General features: G+C 41.7%; 1 protein-coding gene across 1 annotated transcript in view; it reads right to left on the minus strand.

The window, feature by feature from the left end:
* slc7a2 (solute carrier family 7 member 2) overlaps window positions 1–16070 on the minus strand; it is a 182337-nt gene that overhangs the window by 56278 nt on the left and 109989 nt on the right. The window contains exons 4-6 of the mRNA XM_067986949.1: window positions 14658–14823; window positions 3109–3245; window positions 1150–1372 (exon numbers count right to left, since the gene is read on the minus strand). Coding sequence (XP_067843050.1) covers window positions 1150–1372; window positions 3109–3245; window positions 14658–14823 — 526 coding nt within the window. The remainder of the gene's footprint in view (window positions 1–1149; window positions 1373–3108; window positions 3246–14657; window positions 14824–16070) is intronic.

Consider the following 16070-nt stretch of genomic DNA (forward strand, 5'->3'; position numbering starts at 1 on the left):
TCCAATCAGCACCAATAAAGGTCTTCAGAAATAAGATACAGTGTGTTCCACATTATTCAAAGTTGCTTAACTCAAATTATCTGTTAATTCGAATTGAATTTGTGCAAAAGAATGTCCCCATTGCAAAACAATGCCTCTATTGAAAATTAATTGAAAATCTATTGCTTATTTCAAACTTAATTTGAGTTATTGGTCAATTTGATTCAAATTCCCATTCCAAATGTGTCCTGACCAGTGAAATCTGCTGTTTAATTCAAATTCAACCTGGTTCAAGCAGGCTAGAGCAGGTAATTTTCCTGAGCTATGAGATCTCTTTTTGCTAGAAATGGTAAATGAATTCGCTGAAGGATTTAAAACCAACCTTGTTTTTGCATCAATGGATCAGCCGCTTCAAACACCGTCACGTAATCAAGTCCAGGTCCACAGAAAGGGTATAGTTGAGCAGATGGACAGCTGCAGGAGTATTTTGGCGAATGGAGAGTCAAAGACTGGACTGTTGGAAGTTTGAAAGTGTCATGGTAGGTGACTTGGGGGAGAGGTTATTGCAGGAGTGGATATAGAAGGAAAGGGGTTGGTGGAGGGTAAGGGATGTGGGTGGTGAGGAATACAAAGAACTGGTTGGTAATTAAGATCATGGGAGTAAAGAGGCTACATCAGATGGCAAGGTCAAGCGAATGGTCAGAAATATGGGTAGGAGAGTTTATATGGAGGGAAAGGTTTATTGAGGGCAGGAAGGCAATGACATCAAAGGAGAGTGGGCAAGGTGAGTTGAGATGGATCGAGGATGAGGAGTCGCTCAGTGCAGAGGCTGAGGGAGGAAAGGAGGGAGGATATTTTGGGGATAGTAGAAGGATGAAACACGATGAGGGGCTCGCACGGACATACTTACCATTAAACACAAACTTTAGGTATGAGCCCTTTTCTCACTTTGAAGGGCAAGAAACAATCATCACATAATTTTAAATATGATCAATTGTGAAACAACTTCAACTTGATGTAATTTTAAATACATATCCGACATTAGGTCTTTGTGGTTAGGAGATGGAAAGGAAGCAGAAATTCTAGATGCAACCTGTGTTTGTACGAATATTAAGCAACAAGTCTTTCCAATGGTCTATTCTGAAAGAAAGCTGAGTTTTCTTTTCATACCTTGTTGATAGAGCACAGAGGGATCCCACTGCCACCAGGTATTTTGCAGGACCCCAGCCAACATACTCAAAGGCAACAGGAAGTGGGCTTCTAGCATCCAGCAGGTAGTAAGGCATCATGAGGGTCAGTGCTGCTGAAACTCCAAAGTAAGCCAAGAAACAAACCAAAAGGGAAGTCACGATTCCTATGGGAATAGCCTTTTGGGGATTTCTCACCTCTTCACCTGGAATGGCAACAAAGAACATTATATGGCTTGAATACAAATAGTTGGTATGGAAAGATGAGCTTGGTCAGGTGGTTTGATGATAGAAAAACCAGAATCAGGAAATTCCTTGGAGCTGCTCTCACTCTGCCGGCATTACTTTGCCGGAAGTGGCATGGTAACCCTATTATCATCACAATGATGATTTCTCAGATGATGAGTTTCTGATCTCAATCATGCTGTTATTCAGATGGTGAAGAGAGGTTCAGTGCTTCCCTTTGGTCAAAAGAGGGAGAAAAAAAATTAAAGGCTGAGCCACTTTGAGCTATATTTGTGGACCCTATAGTATTATCAACCTAAGGTATGGGAGTAGACCATCCGATTGTTCTCTCAGTCAGGGAATGGTACATGAAGAGCTAAGGAAAGAGTAGCAAAAAATACAATAGGGCCAAGTATAATGATGCTTGGAACATAAACAAGCCATCAATACATTTCATGACAGAATTTTTTGTTAAATTCCATCCAAAAGGAACAAAATACAAAGTAGAGCATTCTTTGATATAGAAGCAGCACAAAAAAATTCTGAGGGGCGTACATTCACACAGTATCCGGAACAGAATTATTTACTGATGTTTTCTTGCATCCCATAAGCTATAATTCCTTATGAATTTGATATTGTAAGATAGAGCGTAGTAATGCACTCCAGACCTAGAACTACTTGAACATTAAAAATCCCAGAATTTTCTTTCATAATTTAAGAATCCAAAACAAAATACAGTTTGCATGTTCTGAAGTGTACAATCACATTTGTTTGACAAAAATGTAAAACTGAAAGTCTCTGGGAAATGTGTTTGTGCTGTCTCAACTCAGTGCTTAGTGGGTGCTGACAAAGAACAAAACTACCCACAACTTGCCATAAATTGACATGCAGGGAGAGGAGAATTTCATTGCTTAGCACACTGGTTAACATGTTTGCGTAAAATTGCTTTGTGTGTTATTTAACATAGTAGTTACCTGTTTAAAATAAACAAATTAACAACTGCTCTAAAATAGTGTACAAAAGAATTTTATGCAAGAGTATTAATCAGTGTGCTACCAGAAGAAATCAAACTCCTAGATTGGCAATCCTACTTAAAGAGGCCAAAAGGATGATTATGTGTGTGAAATGGAAAAAAAATTCACACTAGTGCAGTGGCGTACTCTTCTGACATCAGAGATAAGCATATTATTGGGGCAGAGTAGAAACTTTACTTTGAATCTAGCCATGTTTCACCTGATCCAATATGTATTTGATGATGACAATGAATGGCAAAGAAAGAAAAGCATTTCATTCCCTAGCACCAACATCATTCATCTTAATAAACACAAATATTCACTAAGAAACAATTATGGGGTTAAGTCTAGAATTACAATTAAACCTTGAAGATCCCTTCAATGGGACAGAATGTGAAATTGTGATCTCATCAGTTATAGCCCCTAATTGCACAGGATTGTTGGGGATAAATTACAGGGTAAATTTAGCTCTCTCAGTAGGGAGCTATGCTCGAAGGGAACACAGATTAGAGAAGCAGGGATATGGTGTTAGAGCTTTTTCTCTGACCCATACTCCCTTTGAGTATGCTTCCACACTAGGAGCGCAGGAGCACTTAATTTACCCTTACATGCGTTAAAAATTCAAATCACTGCAGATGACAGGTTGTTGCTGGGTAAACTATCAGACTAAATAATGCAATGATAAATATACCCCTGGTCCTTACCTGTAGTAGCAATACAGTCAAACCCAACAAAGGCATAAAAGCAGGTCGCAGCACCAGCTAATGTTCCAGCTAATCCATATGGTGTAAAACCACCTATACCGTAAATACTGGTGACATTCTCTGAAGATGACAGATTGCTACAAAACAGAAGAAAGGGAAAAAAAGAAACATTATATTTTCAGAGCACTAACCTTAACTTTCAGTTACTCATGCAAAATCATTTTGAAAAAATATAGTTATAATCTGATATTTAGCTAACTTCATAGATGTATGAAAACAAAGTCTCCAATATTTTTAAGGAGAAAATGTTCAAAACTGGTGTAACAATAACAGAATTATATAGTATATATAGTTGAGATTTTTATTAAGAAATAATCAACAACTTTTTACAGGTAATTTTCTATAGTTCGCTGTTGAAGACTATTACCATGTAACAATCCAGTTATAGAATTGCTGCTCACTACCTTATTTTCAGCTATATTTTCTACTGATGTATCATAGATGAAATAAAACAATATACTATTTAAATGTTGAGCTACAAAAAGATTTAGCATGATGATTTGAAAAATAATATACATCATAAAGTCTGTCTCTCTACCTTGAAAAATTTATTTAACTTTTTGATTAAACAACTAAACCATTATGACATTTTCATTAATATCGAAACACTACAAATCTTTGTAAAAGCTGATGCTTGGAGAATTAATCTATATGCATAACTGCAAACAGGTTAGTATTGGAGAGATAAACTGAACTGGTTTCCTTTTTAAGGTGTAAATAAAAAAATAAAATCATTTTTGGTCATTTTTAGATCTTGTTAAAAGTTTATTTTAATAGGCAGTGTGGTATATTTCTGCTTAACAAAAGTTTTGTGAGTTTTCATTAATTCAATTGTAAACTAAGATTGTAAAAGATTTTCCTTGTTTCATTTATATCCATTTAAAGTCTTCACTGGAGAAGTGCATTTCCAACACTGGATACCTCAAGACATACATGTTGGACTGTACAGTGGAACCTCCATTATCTGTAATCCTATTAACTGCCATAATTATTATTCACCAATTTTTTTTGCAGATCATCTTATTACACAGGTTCTTTAGTATTGCATTTCTTGGTGAATAAAACTACATGTTTATTTTGTTATTTATATTGCACTGCTCTTCATTTCTATGCCTTAGGGGATTGGTGTACCATTGGCACAAGACAAAATATAGGCACTCTCAGTTTCCCACTAATTTGCATTATCTACCAAGACATCATCCCCATTATGATCCATATTCCACTGTACAACTGTATCACAAATCACTGACAGAATTTGCTGCATAAATCATCAGATTGACTAATGCAATATACCTCTGGTCCTCATCTGTAGTAGCAATGCAGCCAAACACAATAAATGAAGAGAAGCAGAGGGCAGCATCAATTAATGCTCTTATTAATGTTAATGTTCCAGTCTATCTACTAGATGATTTCTGTCATACTAGCAGTTTAAAGGTTTGGAGCATTAAAATGCAATGCCCTATATTAAACATAATTAAATTGTAAAACAACCACTTGGGAAAATTTTTTACCTAGAATTTCTTTTTGATTTCTTTGTCCTTTAAAGTTAACAATTAGGCAATGGACACAACTGCATTCTCCAGCGCCAATGTTGTTTCTCTCATTATGAGACACTGTAGCTGGTGTGCACTAATAAGGTGAGCTGGACAGACTTACCAGTTTATTACCAAAGTATGATGGTATTAGATAAGCACCTCATCAAGATGTCACTGAACAAACTATGTATGTGTAGCCAATGAGTTGGGAGTACTGGCAGCTGCTCAGGCTGAAAACTACAACCACAAAGACCTGTAATAAATGTCTTAAAGGGGAATACTCTGGGGAGATGGAAATGACATATTTCCTATATATTCTGCTATAAAACTGTTAAACATGTCTCCTCCCTGAAAGGTAATGCTCAAGGCTGTGCAAGTTGAAAAGTGTTCTCAAGACACCCATTATATTCTACTATAGAATGGCTTGCATTGAGCCTTTATAAACCATGGACTGGACAGAAGGCGGCCATTTGGCCCTTTGTGTCAGTGCCAGCTATTTGCTAGAGCAATCCAAAAATAATCCCACTGCCCTGCTCTCTCTCCATAGCCCTGTAAGTTCCTCTGTTTCATATATTTATCCAATTTTCCCTTAAAGGATGCAATAATCTCTGCATCAACCTCTCCATGTGGCAAAAGCAACAACTGCCTGTGTAGAGAAATTTCTCCTAACCTCTCTCCTCGCTCTCCTCGTAATAATTTTAATTTAATGATCCTACGTTCCTCACTCTCCGTCAGAGAAGCAATCTTTTCTTATTCACTCTATCAACACTTCATAATTTTTAAAATTCTATTAAATCTCCTCTTAATCTTCCCTGGTACAGTGGAAATGGAGTTCTAGTATCTTAAATCTCTCCTCAATAACTATATAGTTTCTCCTCCCTGGCATTATCCTGGTGAATCTACCCTGTACGCTCTCTATGGCTTTAATGTCCTTTCTAAAGCAGGCCCAACACAGTACTCTTACTGTGGCCTAGCTAATGTTTTCTACAAATTTATCATCATTACTTCATTACTTTTGTACTCTATGCCCATTTATAAAACCCAAAATGCCATTGGCCTTTTTTATAACTATCTACTTGCATATTATGCTTTCAGGGAATTATGTATTTAAACCTCTAGGTCGCTCTGTTCATCCACACCCTTCGGAGTCTTTCTTTTGAAAATGTGCTCCCATTCCTTGTTTTCCTCCTGAAATGTATTAACTACCACTTATTCACATTAAATTACATCTGCCACCTGTCTGCTCATTCCACTAATCTGTCTATGTTTACTTTATAGTCCTCCTCATTTTGAGAAGGTGGTGGTGAGCCGCCTTCTTAAACGCTGCAGTCCTTGTGGTGAAGGTTCTCCCACAGTGCTGTTAGGTAGGGAGTTCCAGGATTTTGACCCAACGACGATGAAGGAACGGCAATATATTTTCAAGTTGGGATGGTGTGTGACTTGGAGGGGAACGTGCAGGTGGTGTTGTTCCCATGTGCCTGCTGCCCTTGTCCTTCGAGGTGGTTGTAACAGCGGGTTTGGGAGGTGCTGTTTAAAAAGCCTTGGTGAGTTGCTGCTGTGCATCCTGTGATGGTACACAATGCAGCCATGGTGCGCCGGTGGTGAAGGGAGTGATTGTTTAGGGTGGTGGATGGGGTGCCAATCAAGCAGGCTGCTTTGTCCTGGATGGTGTTGAGCTTCTTGAGTGATGTTGGAGCTGCACTCATCCAGGCAAGTGGAGAGTATTCCATCAAACTCCTGACTTGCGCCTTGTAGGTGGTGGAAAGGCTTTGGGGAGTCAGGTGGTGAGTCACTCGCCGCAGAATACCCAGCCTCTGACCTGCTCTTGTAGCTACAGTATTTATGTGGCTGGTCCAGTTAGGTTTCTGGTCAATGGTGGCCCCGAGGATGTTGATAGTGGGGGATTCGGCAATGGTAATGCTGTTGAATGTCATGGGGAGGTGGTTAGACTCTCTCTTGTTGGAGATGGTCACTGCCTGGCACTTGTCTGGCACGAATGTTACTTGCCACTTATCAGCCCAAGCCTCCCACTTTTGTGTCTTCAGCAGATTTTGAGATTGTGTACGCTATATCCAAATCATTTATATGTGCCAAGGACAAAATTGGACCCAACACCGACCCCTGGGGTACACCACTTCCAACCCTTCGCCAATCCAAGCAACCCCCATTTACCCTAATTCTAATTTCCTGCATATCAACCAACTTTTATCCATGTGGTAACATTTCCTTATATGCCATACATGCTGGGTTTTTCCAACAAGCCTGTTTTGAGACACCTTATCGAATGCTGTCTAAAAATCCATAAACACTGCATCTACTGTATTCCCTTCATCTTTAATCTCATCCATGCCTTTGTTACTTTTAGACTTGACTATTCCAATGCTCTCCTGGCAGGCCTCCCATCTTCCCTGCTCCATAAACTTGAGCTCATCCAAAACTCTGCTGCTCGTATCCTAACTTGCACCAAGTCCTGTTCACCCATCACCCCTGTGCTCCCTGTCCGGGAATGCCTCGATTTTAAAATTCACATCCTTCTTTTGAAATCCCTCCATGGCCTCGCTCCTCCCTATCTCTGTAACCTCCTCCAGCCCTTCAACTGGGATCTCTGTGCTCCTCCAACCTTGCCTCTAATGCATCCCCGATTTTAATCGCTCCACCACTGGCGGCCGTGCCTACAGCTGCCTAGGCCCTAAGCTCTGGAATTCCATCCCTAAACCTCTCTGGCTCCCTATCCCTCTCTCCTCCTTTAGGACAAACCTTAAAACCAACCTCTTGGTCACCTGTCCTGATATCTCCTTATGTGGCTCGGTGTCAAATTTTGTTTGATAATCGCTCCTGTGAAGTGCCTTGAGACGTTTTACTACGTTAAAGGCACTAAATAAATGCAAGTTGTTGTTGTTGTTAATGTGTAGTTCAGGACCAGGGTTAGTACCAAAGAGCAGAAAGAATTCTGATGCTAGCTGTTATTGGCAACCAACCCTAAAAGTGGATCAGCGAACATGCCATTTGAATGGATCTCCTCTGAGTGGGAAACCAGAGATAGCGGTCACCAAAGGCTTCTGTCCAAATTGCAATATAAATATTGCCCCTTGGGAGTGAGATGTATTTAACAATATTGGATTTATTCAGGTGAGAGGGGAAATTTTTAAAAAATTAACATTCGTCCCCACCTTCAATTATAAACACTACAGTGCTGGTACCAGTCATATAACATTTTACATTCTAAAGTCAGTACATTTATCATTAACTATGCAATAACTTCGAATGTAAACATTTAAAGGCACACATAATAGAAATGCTCAATATTGTATATGTCCACAATTCCCAACAAACATTAAAATGTACAAATAAATGAAAACAGTTGTTAAAATGATCAGTCCTAATAACAATTATACAATATTACAAATTCACACTACAGCTTTAAGTACTGGCGGTTCCACTTAATGACCCAGATTTTCCTGAAGACTTGCACCATACGTCATAGGGATCCTTCAACAGTGCAAAAGAAAGAAGAACTTCTGGGATGTGACTTACACAATTAATCATGGCACTTTCTGGGACTTTTGCACCGCTCCACTGTTACCCTTGCCGAAAACAGATGGTAATTATCATAGCTCCGCCCCCATTAAAATCAACAGTAGTCACGGTTTTCCTGCATTTAAACCAGTTTTCACATCGCAGGCACTTAGACTAAAAAAAAATGGTGCTTGTGGCCTAGCAGCGGCAATGATTTATTGCTCTAACATCAGGGTTAAACTCCCAATTGTTAAAAATGTATTAATGTTACAAGATCAAACAACTAGAATCTTTGAGTATCCACTTTCTGCACCTGGGATTTTAATATTGCCACACCCATTCAATTTATGAGATCCTTTTCAGAATATAAATGACTGTTTTCCCACAGTGCTCAACCTCACTAAAGTCACCAACACATCAAACATATCTTTTCTATTAACTCTAATTTACCCATTGTAGTACAGTAACTGAGGGCTCTGATCCCCGAATAAGGGTATGGCCCTTTTAAGGTAACCTCCCCTTTTCGAGGAGGGGTATGGCCCTTTTAAGAGACCTCATCTTTAAGAAGTAATTAAGGCTGGAGAGGGTGGAGTCCTTTCCCAGTCAGGTGAGAGTAAAAGGGAATCGAGAGAAGTAAAGTGTCCACCCCTGAAGGGGAAGCTGGAAGGCAGTTGGGGCTGGTCTAGGATCTGAGAGCTGTAAAGAAGCTGATGAGTTGAAAGGGAGTTGAGGACAGCTGAAACAACCTAGGACTGGGAAAGTGTACTAGGTGTTGTCAAAGGTATGAGAGAAGAGGATGGGAGAAGAGGAAGGAAATGGATGTGAGAAGGTAATTCTTAGATATGGGGGGAGGGTATCAATCGGGGTCGTCGGGTGGGAGGCTGTCAGGAGTTATCAGGGGATCGAGGTCGGGAGCCATAGATCGTGTGTGTATATATGTGTGTGTGTGTGTGTGTGTGTGTGTGTGTGTGTGGGGGGGGTCAGAGATAGTTTGGGGGGAGGGGTGGAACGGTGATCGGTGATCGGGGTGGGGTAATGGTTCGCAGCGGGTAAGCTTGTTGGGCCTGGAGGAAGCACTCTGGTCCACAAACAGTGCAGCAAAGGCACGTGCCTGCTTTCTCTAGCCTTCTCGCCTCCTCTCGTGTGGCAGGAAGTAGAAGACCTGGGAATCCTGACACCCCCCCCCAGGAGTTTAAAAACAAAAAAAAAACTGTAAAAATGGAGGCTCGCAGCTCCTTGAAAGCTTTTAGTGACCGACCCACCTCCTCAGAGCGGGTTGGTCGGCCGTCCCTCATCACGCCTCCATTAAAACCGGAAATGGGTGGGTTGGAGGCAGGTTTTAGATTTTATAAAATTTTTACTGTTTCTCTTCCCCCCCCCCCACAACCTGCCGCCCCCCACCCCCTGCCAACCCACCTGTTTCTCTGAGTTAAAATTTAGGCCATGGTGTCAGAAGTGGGATTGTGTCTTAGAGACCAACCCAATATGGAGGCAATGCTTGAGGAATTGTGGCGTGCTGAATGGAGGGCTAATTGGGTCCTGATCTGTGATGCCCAGCAAGAGTCCTGGGGTAAAGGATAAGCGTTGCTGAGTGACAGGAAGCAACGTGCTGTGAAAATAAGCAAGGTGTTGCGGATAAAGAAGCCGATGTCCTAAACCAGGATTGTGATGGAGATCAGTTCTGGGAACTCTGTAAAGAAGACATTAAGGAGTTTGAGGATAAGAACAATTACAAATTCACGGAGGGTACCGGAGCAGAGGCCTCTAGGAGCGAGTTGAGGAAGGAGTGTATGGGAACTTATCACGAAACCTCTGCCCATTCTGAAAAGATGTGGAAGTCCAGAAAGGGTTGCAGAGGAAGGCCTGTTTGTAACCAAAACAGTCCTGTAGAAGGCTTCCCACAGGATGAGGGAGAGATCAGTGACATGTGCTTATGTGGTAACAGTCAGGAGAAAAATGGCATAGATCGGGTCCTCAAATTGCAGGCCGAGCTGGAAGACACGGCCAGAGCTCTAGGGAGGACCAAGTCCAAAGCCATCCAACTGGCCAAGGAGTTGTCGAGTTTGTAGTCCCACCTAAAGAAAACCTAGGAGCTGCTCCCAGGAGGAGAAGGAAAAGAGGCTGAAGCTGGGGTGGCAGGAGGTCTCGTTGCAGGCTCAGTTGTTGAATAGCTAAAAGAGACGGGCGATGGTTAGACAAGTCCGCGAGCTACACGAGGAGCTCAAGTGCCTCAACAAGCAGCACTGGGCCGAGAGGGAGGACCTGATGAACTCCAAGGACGACATGGGCGAGAGCGTGCGTGAGCTGGAGAAGGCAAAGAGAGCGCTGCAGCATCAAGTGGTAAAGATGAGGAGCGAGCTGCAGGGCATCGAGGATGCTAAGCTCCGCCTGGAGGTCAACCTGCAGGCCACGAAGGCACCTCACAAGGAAGAGAAAAGCCAGGTAACCACGACCATCACCAGCTTCCAACAGTCAATAAAACGAGATGGTTGATCAGAAGGAGCTGCTGGAGCAAGCTGCGTGTGTTCAGGAGGAAAGGCTGACCGGACAGCTCGATGTGTTGAACGTGAAGCTCGAGCAGAAGAAACTGAGGCATCAGCAGGCAGAAGACTCTCAAAGAGCGGGCGGTCCAGTAAGTTGTGCTCTATCTCCACTGGAAGTGGGAGACCCTCAAGGAGGCCCTGAGGACTAAAGAGGACGAGATGCTCAATTTTGGTGAGAACTGGAAGCCGAAAGATAGTAAATTGGCCGCGCTGAAGGAAGAGTCTGAAAGGATTTGCAATGAAAAGGCTTTTGTGGTTCGGCAGTACGAGGCATTGAAGGTTGAGAAGGAAGCTGAACTAGAGATGCTCACTAAACAGATTCAGGCTTTGGAAAGTAATCAGATGGGCCTCAAACCTAGAGTGAGAGAGGAGCTAGCTAGCATAGAAGGTGCAACAGAAGGACACTGAGGTTGCGCTGCTGACCTCTCAAAACCAGAGCCTCCAGTCCTCCTGTGAAACCCACAAGCAGACCCATGTTGAAGAGGTTGTAGATCTTCAAAGGAAGCAAGAGGTGACTGAAGGTCAAAGAAGGCAATCCAACGATGAACAGGTGAAAAGATCTGCAAAACTGCACAGCAATCTTTCCGATGCACTGATGGTCAAGAAAACTAGAGGCAACTTTGAAAACTACAGGAACAAGTTGGTCGGTCTCAAGGAGAGTCCTCGTAATAATGAGGCCCTCCAGGAGCAACTCGCTTCATAAGAACATAAGAAATAGGAGCAGGAGTAGGCCATACGGCCCCTCGAGTCTGCTCCGCCATTCAATAAGATCATGGCTGATCGTCTACCTCAACACCGTTTTCCTGCACCATCCCCATATCCCTTAATGCCTTTAATATTTAGAAATCTATCGATCCGTGTTTGAATGTACTCAATGACTGAGCCTCCACAGCCTTCTGGGGTATAGAATTCCAAAGATTAACCATCCCCTGAGTGAAGAAATTTCTCCTCATCTCAGTCCTAAGTGGCCTACCCCTTATTCTGAGACAGTGACCCCTGGTTCTAGACTCCCCAGCCAAGGAAAACGTTATCCTTGCATCTACCCTGTTGAGCCCTGTAAGAATGTTTCAATGAGATCACCTTTCATTCTTCTAAACTCTAGAGAATACAGGCCTGGTCTACTCAATCTCTCCTCATACGACAATCCCGCTATCCTAAGAATCAGTCTGGTGAACCTTTGTTGCACTCCCTCTATGGCAAGTGTATCCTTTCTTAGGTAAGGAGACCAAAATTGTATACAGTACTCCAGGTGTGGTCTCACCAAGGTCCTATATAATTGCAGTAAGACATCTTTACTCCGTACTCTAATCCTCTTGTAATAAAGGCCAATGTGCCATTTGCCTTCCTAATTGCTTGCTGCACTACATGTTAGCTTTCAGTGACTCGTGTACAAGGACACCCAGGTCCCTTTTGAACATCAACATTTCCCAATCTCTCACCATTTTAAAAAATACTCTGCATTTTTGTTTTTCCACATTATATTCCATCTGCCATGTTCTTGCCCACTCACTTAGCCTGTATGTATCCCCTTGAAGCCTCTTTGCATCCTCCTCGCAACTCACATTCCCACCTAGTTATGTGTCATCAGCAAACTTGGAAATATTACATTTTGGTCCCCTCATCCACATCATTGATAAAGATTGTGAATAGCTGGGGCCCAAGCACCGATCCCTGCGATACCCCACTAGTCACAGTCTATCAACCTGAAAAAGACTCATTTATTCCTACTCTCTGTTTTCTGTCTGTTAACCAATTCTCAATCTTGTAAATGGATTCAATTTTTACAGTTCTCGCTTGTCCATAGAAACAAGCAACAAAAAAGTAATTTTTTTTTTAAAAAAGAGCAAGACAGTTTTAAAAACAAAGTTCATTAATAGCTAACTAGAATTTCTCAGTTATGTCGTCAGGTAATGTGTTCAGTTCAAAAAAACCAATCAAACTCTCATTGTCCGTGGTGGGCTGGGAGTAACTTCGCACAGTCCCCTCAGTAATACAGCAGAACCACCGTTATTTTATATAAATACAAGTATATTACCCCCAATTCCATGTGCTCTAACTTTGTTCACCAACCTCCTGTGTGGGACCTTATTGAAAGCCTTCTGAAAATCCAAATACACCACATCCACTGGTTCCCCCTTATCTATTCTACGAGTTACATCCTCAAAGAACTCCAATAGGTTTGTCAAACATGATTTCCCTTTCATAAATCCATGTCGACTCTGCCAAATCCTATTATTATTTTCGAAGTGTCCTGTTATCACATCCTTTATAATAGATTCTAGCATTTTCCCTACAACTGATGTCAGACTAACAAGTCTGTAGTTCCCTGTTTTCTCTCTCTCTTCTTTCTTAAATAGTGGGGTTACATTTGCTACCCTCCAATCTGCAGGAAGCATTCCAGAATCCATAGAATTTTGGAAGATGACAACCAATGCATCCACTATCTCTATAGCAACCTCTTTCAAAACCCTGGGTTGTAGATCATCAGGTCCTTGGGATTTATCAACTTTCAGTCCCATTAATTTCTCTAGTACTTTTTTTTAACTAATACTAATTTCTTTCAGTTCCTCATTTTCGCCAGACCCTTGTTTCTCTAGTATTTCTGGGAGATTTTTTGTGTCGTCTTCCGTGAAGACAAACACAAAGCATTTGTTTAATTTCTCTGCCAGTTCCCTATTCCCTATTATAAATTCTCCCACCTCTGTCTGTAAGGATCCACATTTGCCTTCACCAGTCTTTTCCTTTTTACATACCTATAGAAGCTTTTACAGTCTGTTTTTATGTCTCTCGCTAGTTTACTCTCATTCCTTTCCTGCATTCTAAAACGTTCCAAATCCTCAGGCTTACTGCTTTTTCTGGCAACTTTCTATGCCTCTTTCTTTGATTTAATACTGTCTTTAATGTCTCTTGTTAGCCACGGTTGGACCACTTTTCCTGTTGGGTTTTTGTGCCTTAAAGGAATATACATTGTTGTAAATTATGTATTAATTCTTTAAATGCTAGCCATTGCCTGTCTACCGTCATACCTTTTTAATGTAGCTCCCCAATCAACCACAGCCAATTTGCGCCTCATACCTTTTGTAGTTTCCTGTTTAGATTTAAGACCCTAGTTTTGGCAGGGGACTACTGGAAGGCTAGGAAACATGCAGAAGTGATCGGAAGAGGCTTGACAAAGAGGTTGAGGGAAAGGACCCACCATGAGTTGAAGTTGCAAATTGCCAGATGCAGAGAGATCATCAAAATCGCTCCAGCAGTGGGAGTGACTAAGGTTGTACATAGAGAAGTAACCCCTGAATCAAAGGGTCTAACTTTGGAAAGTGACTATGAAGTAAAATTACACTCAGCTTCCAATGACGAATTTCAAGCTGTACAAAATGGGACAGTGACCCCGTTGGTGGATCTTTCTGAAGCTGAGTTCAGAGTCCCATGAATCGGGGTTCCTTGTGACTGCAGTGGCCATAGAAGAGCAAGTTATTGCAAAGACTATAGCATCTGTAGAGACAGATTCCAGAGTTAAGTGCTGTAGATCAGGTTCTATAACCTGCTGAGCCTGATGCAGGGGTTGCACAAGGATCGTTGACAGAAACTACAGCTGCCATTACAGAAGCTGCAATAGAAGTGATGGCTGGCTGCTTGACATTCGTAGTGTGGTTTGTGAAAACAGCTCTACACTGTGCAAGTGCTGCAGAGCTCCAGAGCGGATTCACCTTTATATTCAATGTGCTGCTCTAAAAACAGAAAGATAAATTACTATCCAAAATTGTGTTTTTCAACAGCAAAATGTTTTGTTGCAAGACTTAAAACTTCTTCATAAGAAGGATCCTACTGTATTTAAGCTTTAAATAACTATCAAAATAAATTGTCTGTTATATCTAGGCCCTTTTAACCAACTTACTTTGTGATAACTGTGAAGTTTATGAGAGACTCCTCGCTGATCTTCCAGTTTGCAGAATCTCCTTTCACAAACCCTGCGATAATAACAAATATAAGGACGACGATGTTGATGGCAGTAAATATTTTGTTGACCCAAGCAGACTCCTTCACACCAAACGATAGAAGACCTAAAGTGCATAGAATGTTAAAAGTATCAATATATGGTTCTTTAACACACACAAAAGTATTTTCACAAGATAGAAATAAATACAAAAGAATATAGCCTGGATATTGTTTAATGTTTATTGTGCAAAACTAGCACAACTCTAGTGGAGAAGGGTTCAGAAAATGGGATTGGACTTAGGCACGGTAGAGTCCTGTGCCTTTTGGCCTGTACAGCATTTCCAGGAAGATATAGTTAAGATACTGGATGGGCTAAAAATTGAGAAAGAAGGGGTACTAGAAAGGCTAGCTGTACTTAAAATAGATAAGTCACCTGGTCCAGATGGGACGCATCCTCGGGTGCTGAGGGAAGTAAGGGGGGAAATTGCGGAGGTACTGGCCATAATCTTCCAGATATCCTTAGATACGGGGGCGGTGCCAGAGGACTGGAGAATTGCAAATGTTACACCCTTGTTCAAAAAATGGTGTAAGGATAAACCCAGCAACTATAGGCCAGTCAGTTTAACCACGGTGGTGGGGAAACGTTTGGAAACGATAATCCGGGACAGAATTAACTGTCACTTGAATGAGTGTGGATTGATTAGGGGAAGCCAGCACGGATTTGTTAAAGCAAATTGTGTTTAACCAACTTGATAGAGTTTTTTGATGAGGTAACAGAGAGAGTAGATGAGGGCAATGCAGTTGATGTGGTGTATATGGATTTTCAAAAAGCGTTTGATAGAGTGCCACATGATAGGCCTGCTATTAAGATTGCGGCCCATGGAATAAAGGGGGCAATAGCAACGTGGATATAGAATTGGCTAAGTAACAGGAAACAGAGTGGTGGTGAACGGTTGTTCTTTGGACTGGAGGGAGGTGTGTAGTGGTGTTCCCCAGGGGTCGGTGCTGGGACCACTGCTTTCCTTGATACATATTAATGACTTGGACTTGGGTGTACAGGGCACAATTTCAAAATTTGCAGATGACACGAAACTTGGAAAAGTGGTGAACAGTGAGGAGGATAGTGATAGACTTCAAGAGGATATAGACAGGCTGGTGGCATAGGCGGACATGTGGCTGATGAAGTTTAACGTGGAAAAATGCGAGGTGATGCATTTCGGTAGGAAAAATGAGGAGAGGCAATATAAACAAGGGGCACAATTCTAAAAGGGGTAGATGAACAGAGGGATCTGGGGGTATATGTGCACAAATCGTTGAAGGTGGCGGGGCAGGTTAAGAAAACGGTTTAAAAAAGCATATGGGATCCTGGGCT

This window comes from Heptranchias perlo, chromosome 1 (genome assembly GCF_035084215.1).
Source record: "Heptranchias perlo isolate sHepPer1 chromosome 1, sHepPer1.hap1, whole genome shotgun sequence".
Lineage (NCBI taxonomy): Eukaryota > Metazoa > Chordata > Chondrichthyes > Hexanchiformes > Hexanchidae > Heptranchias > Heptranchias perlo.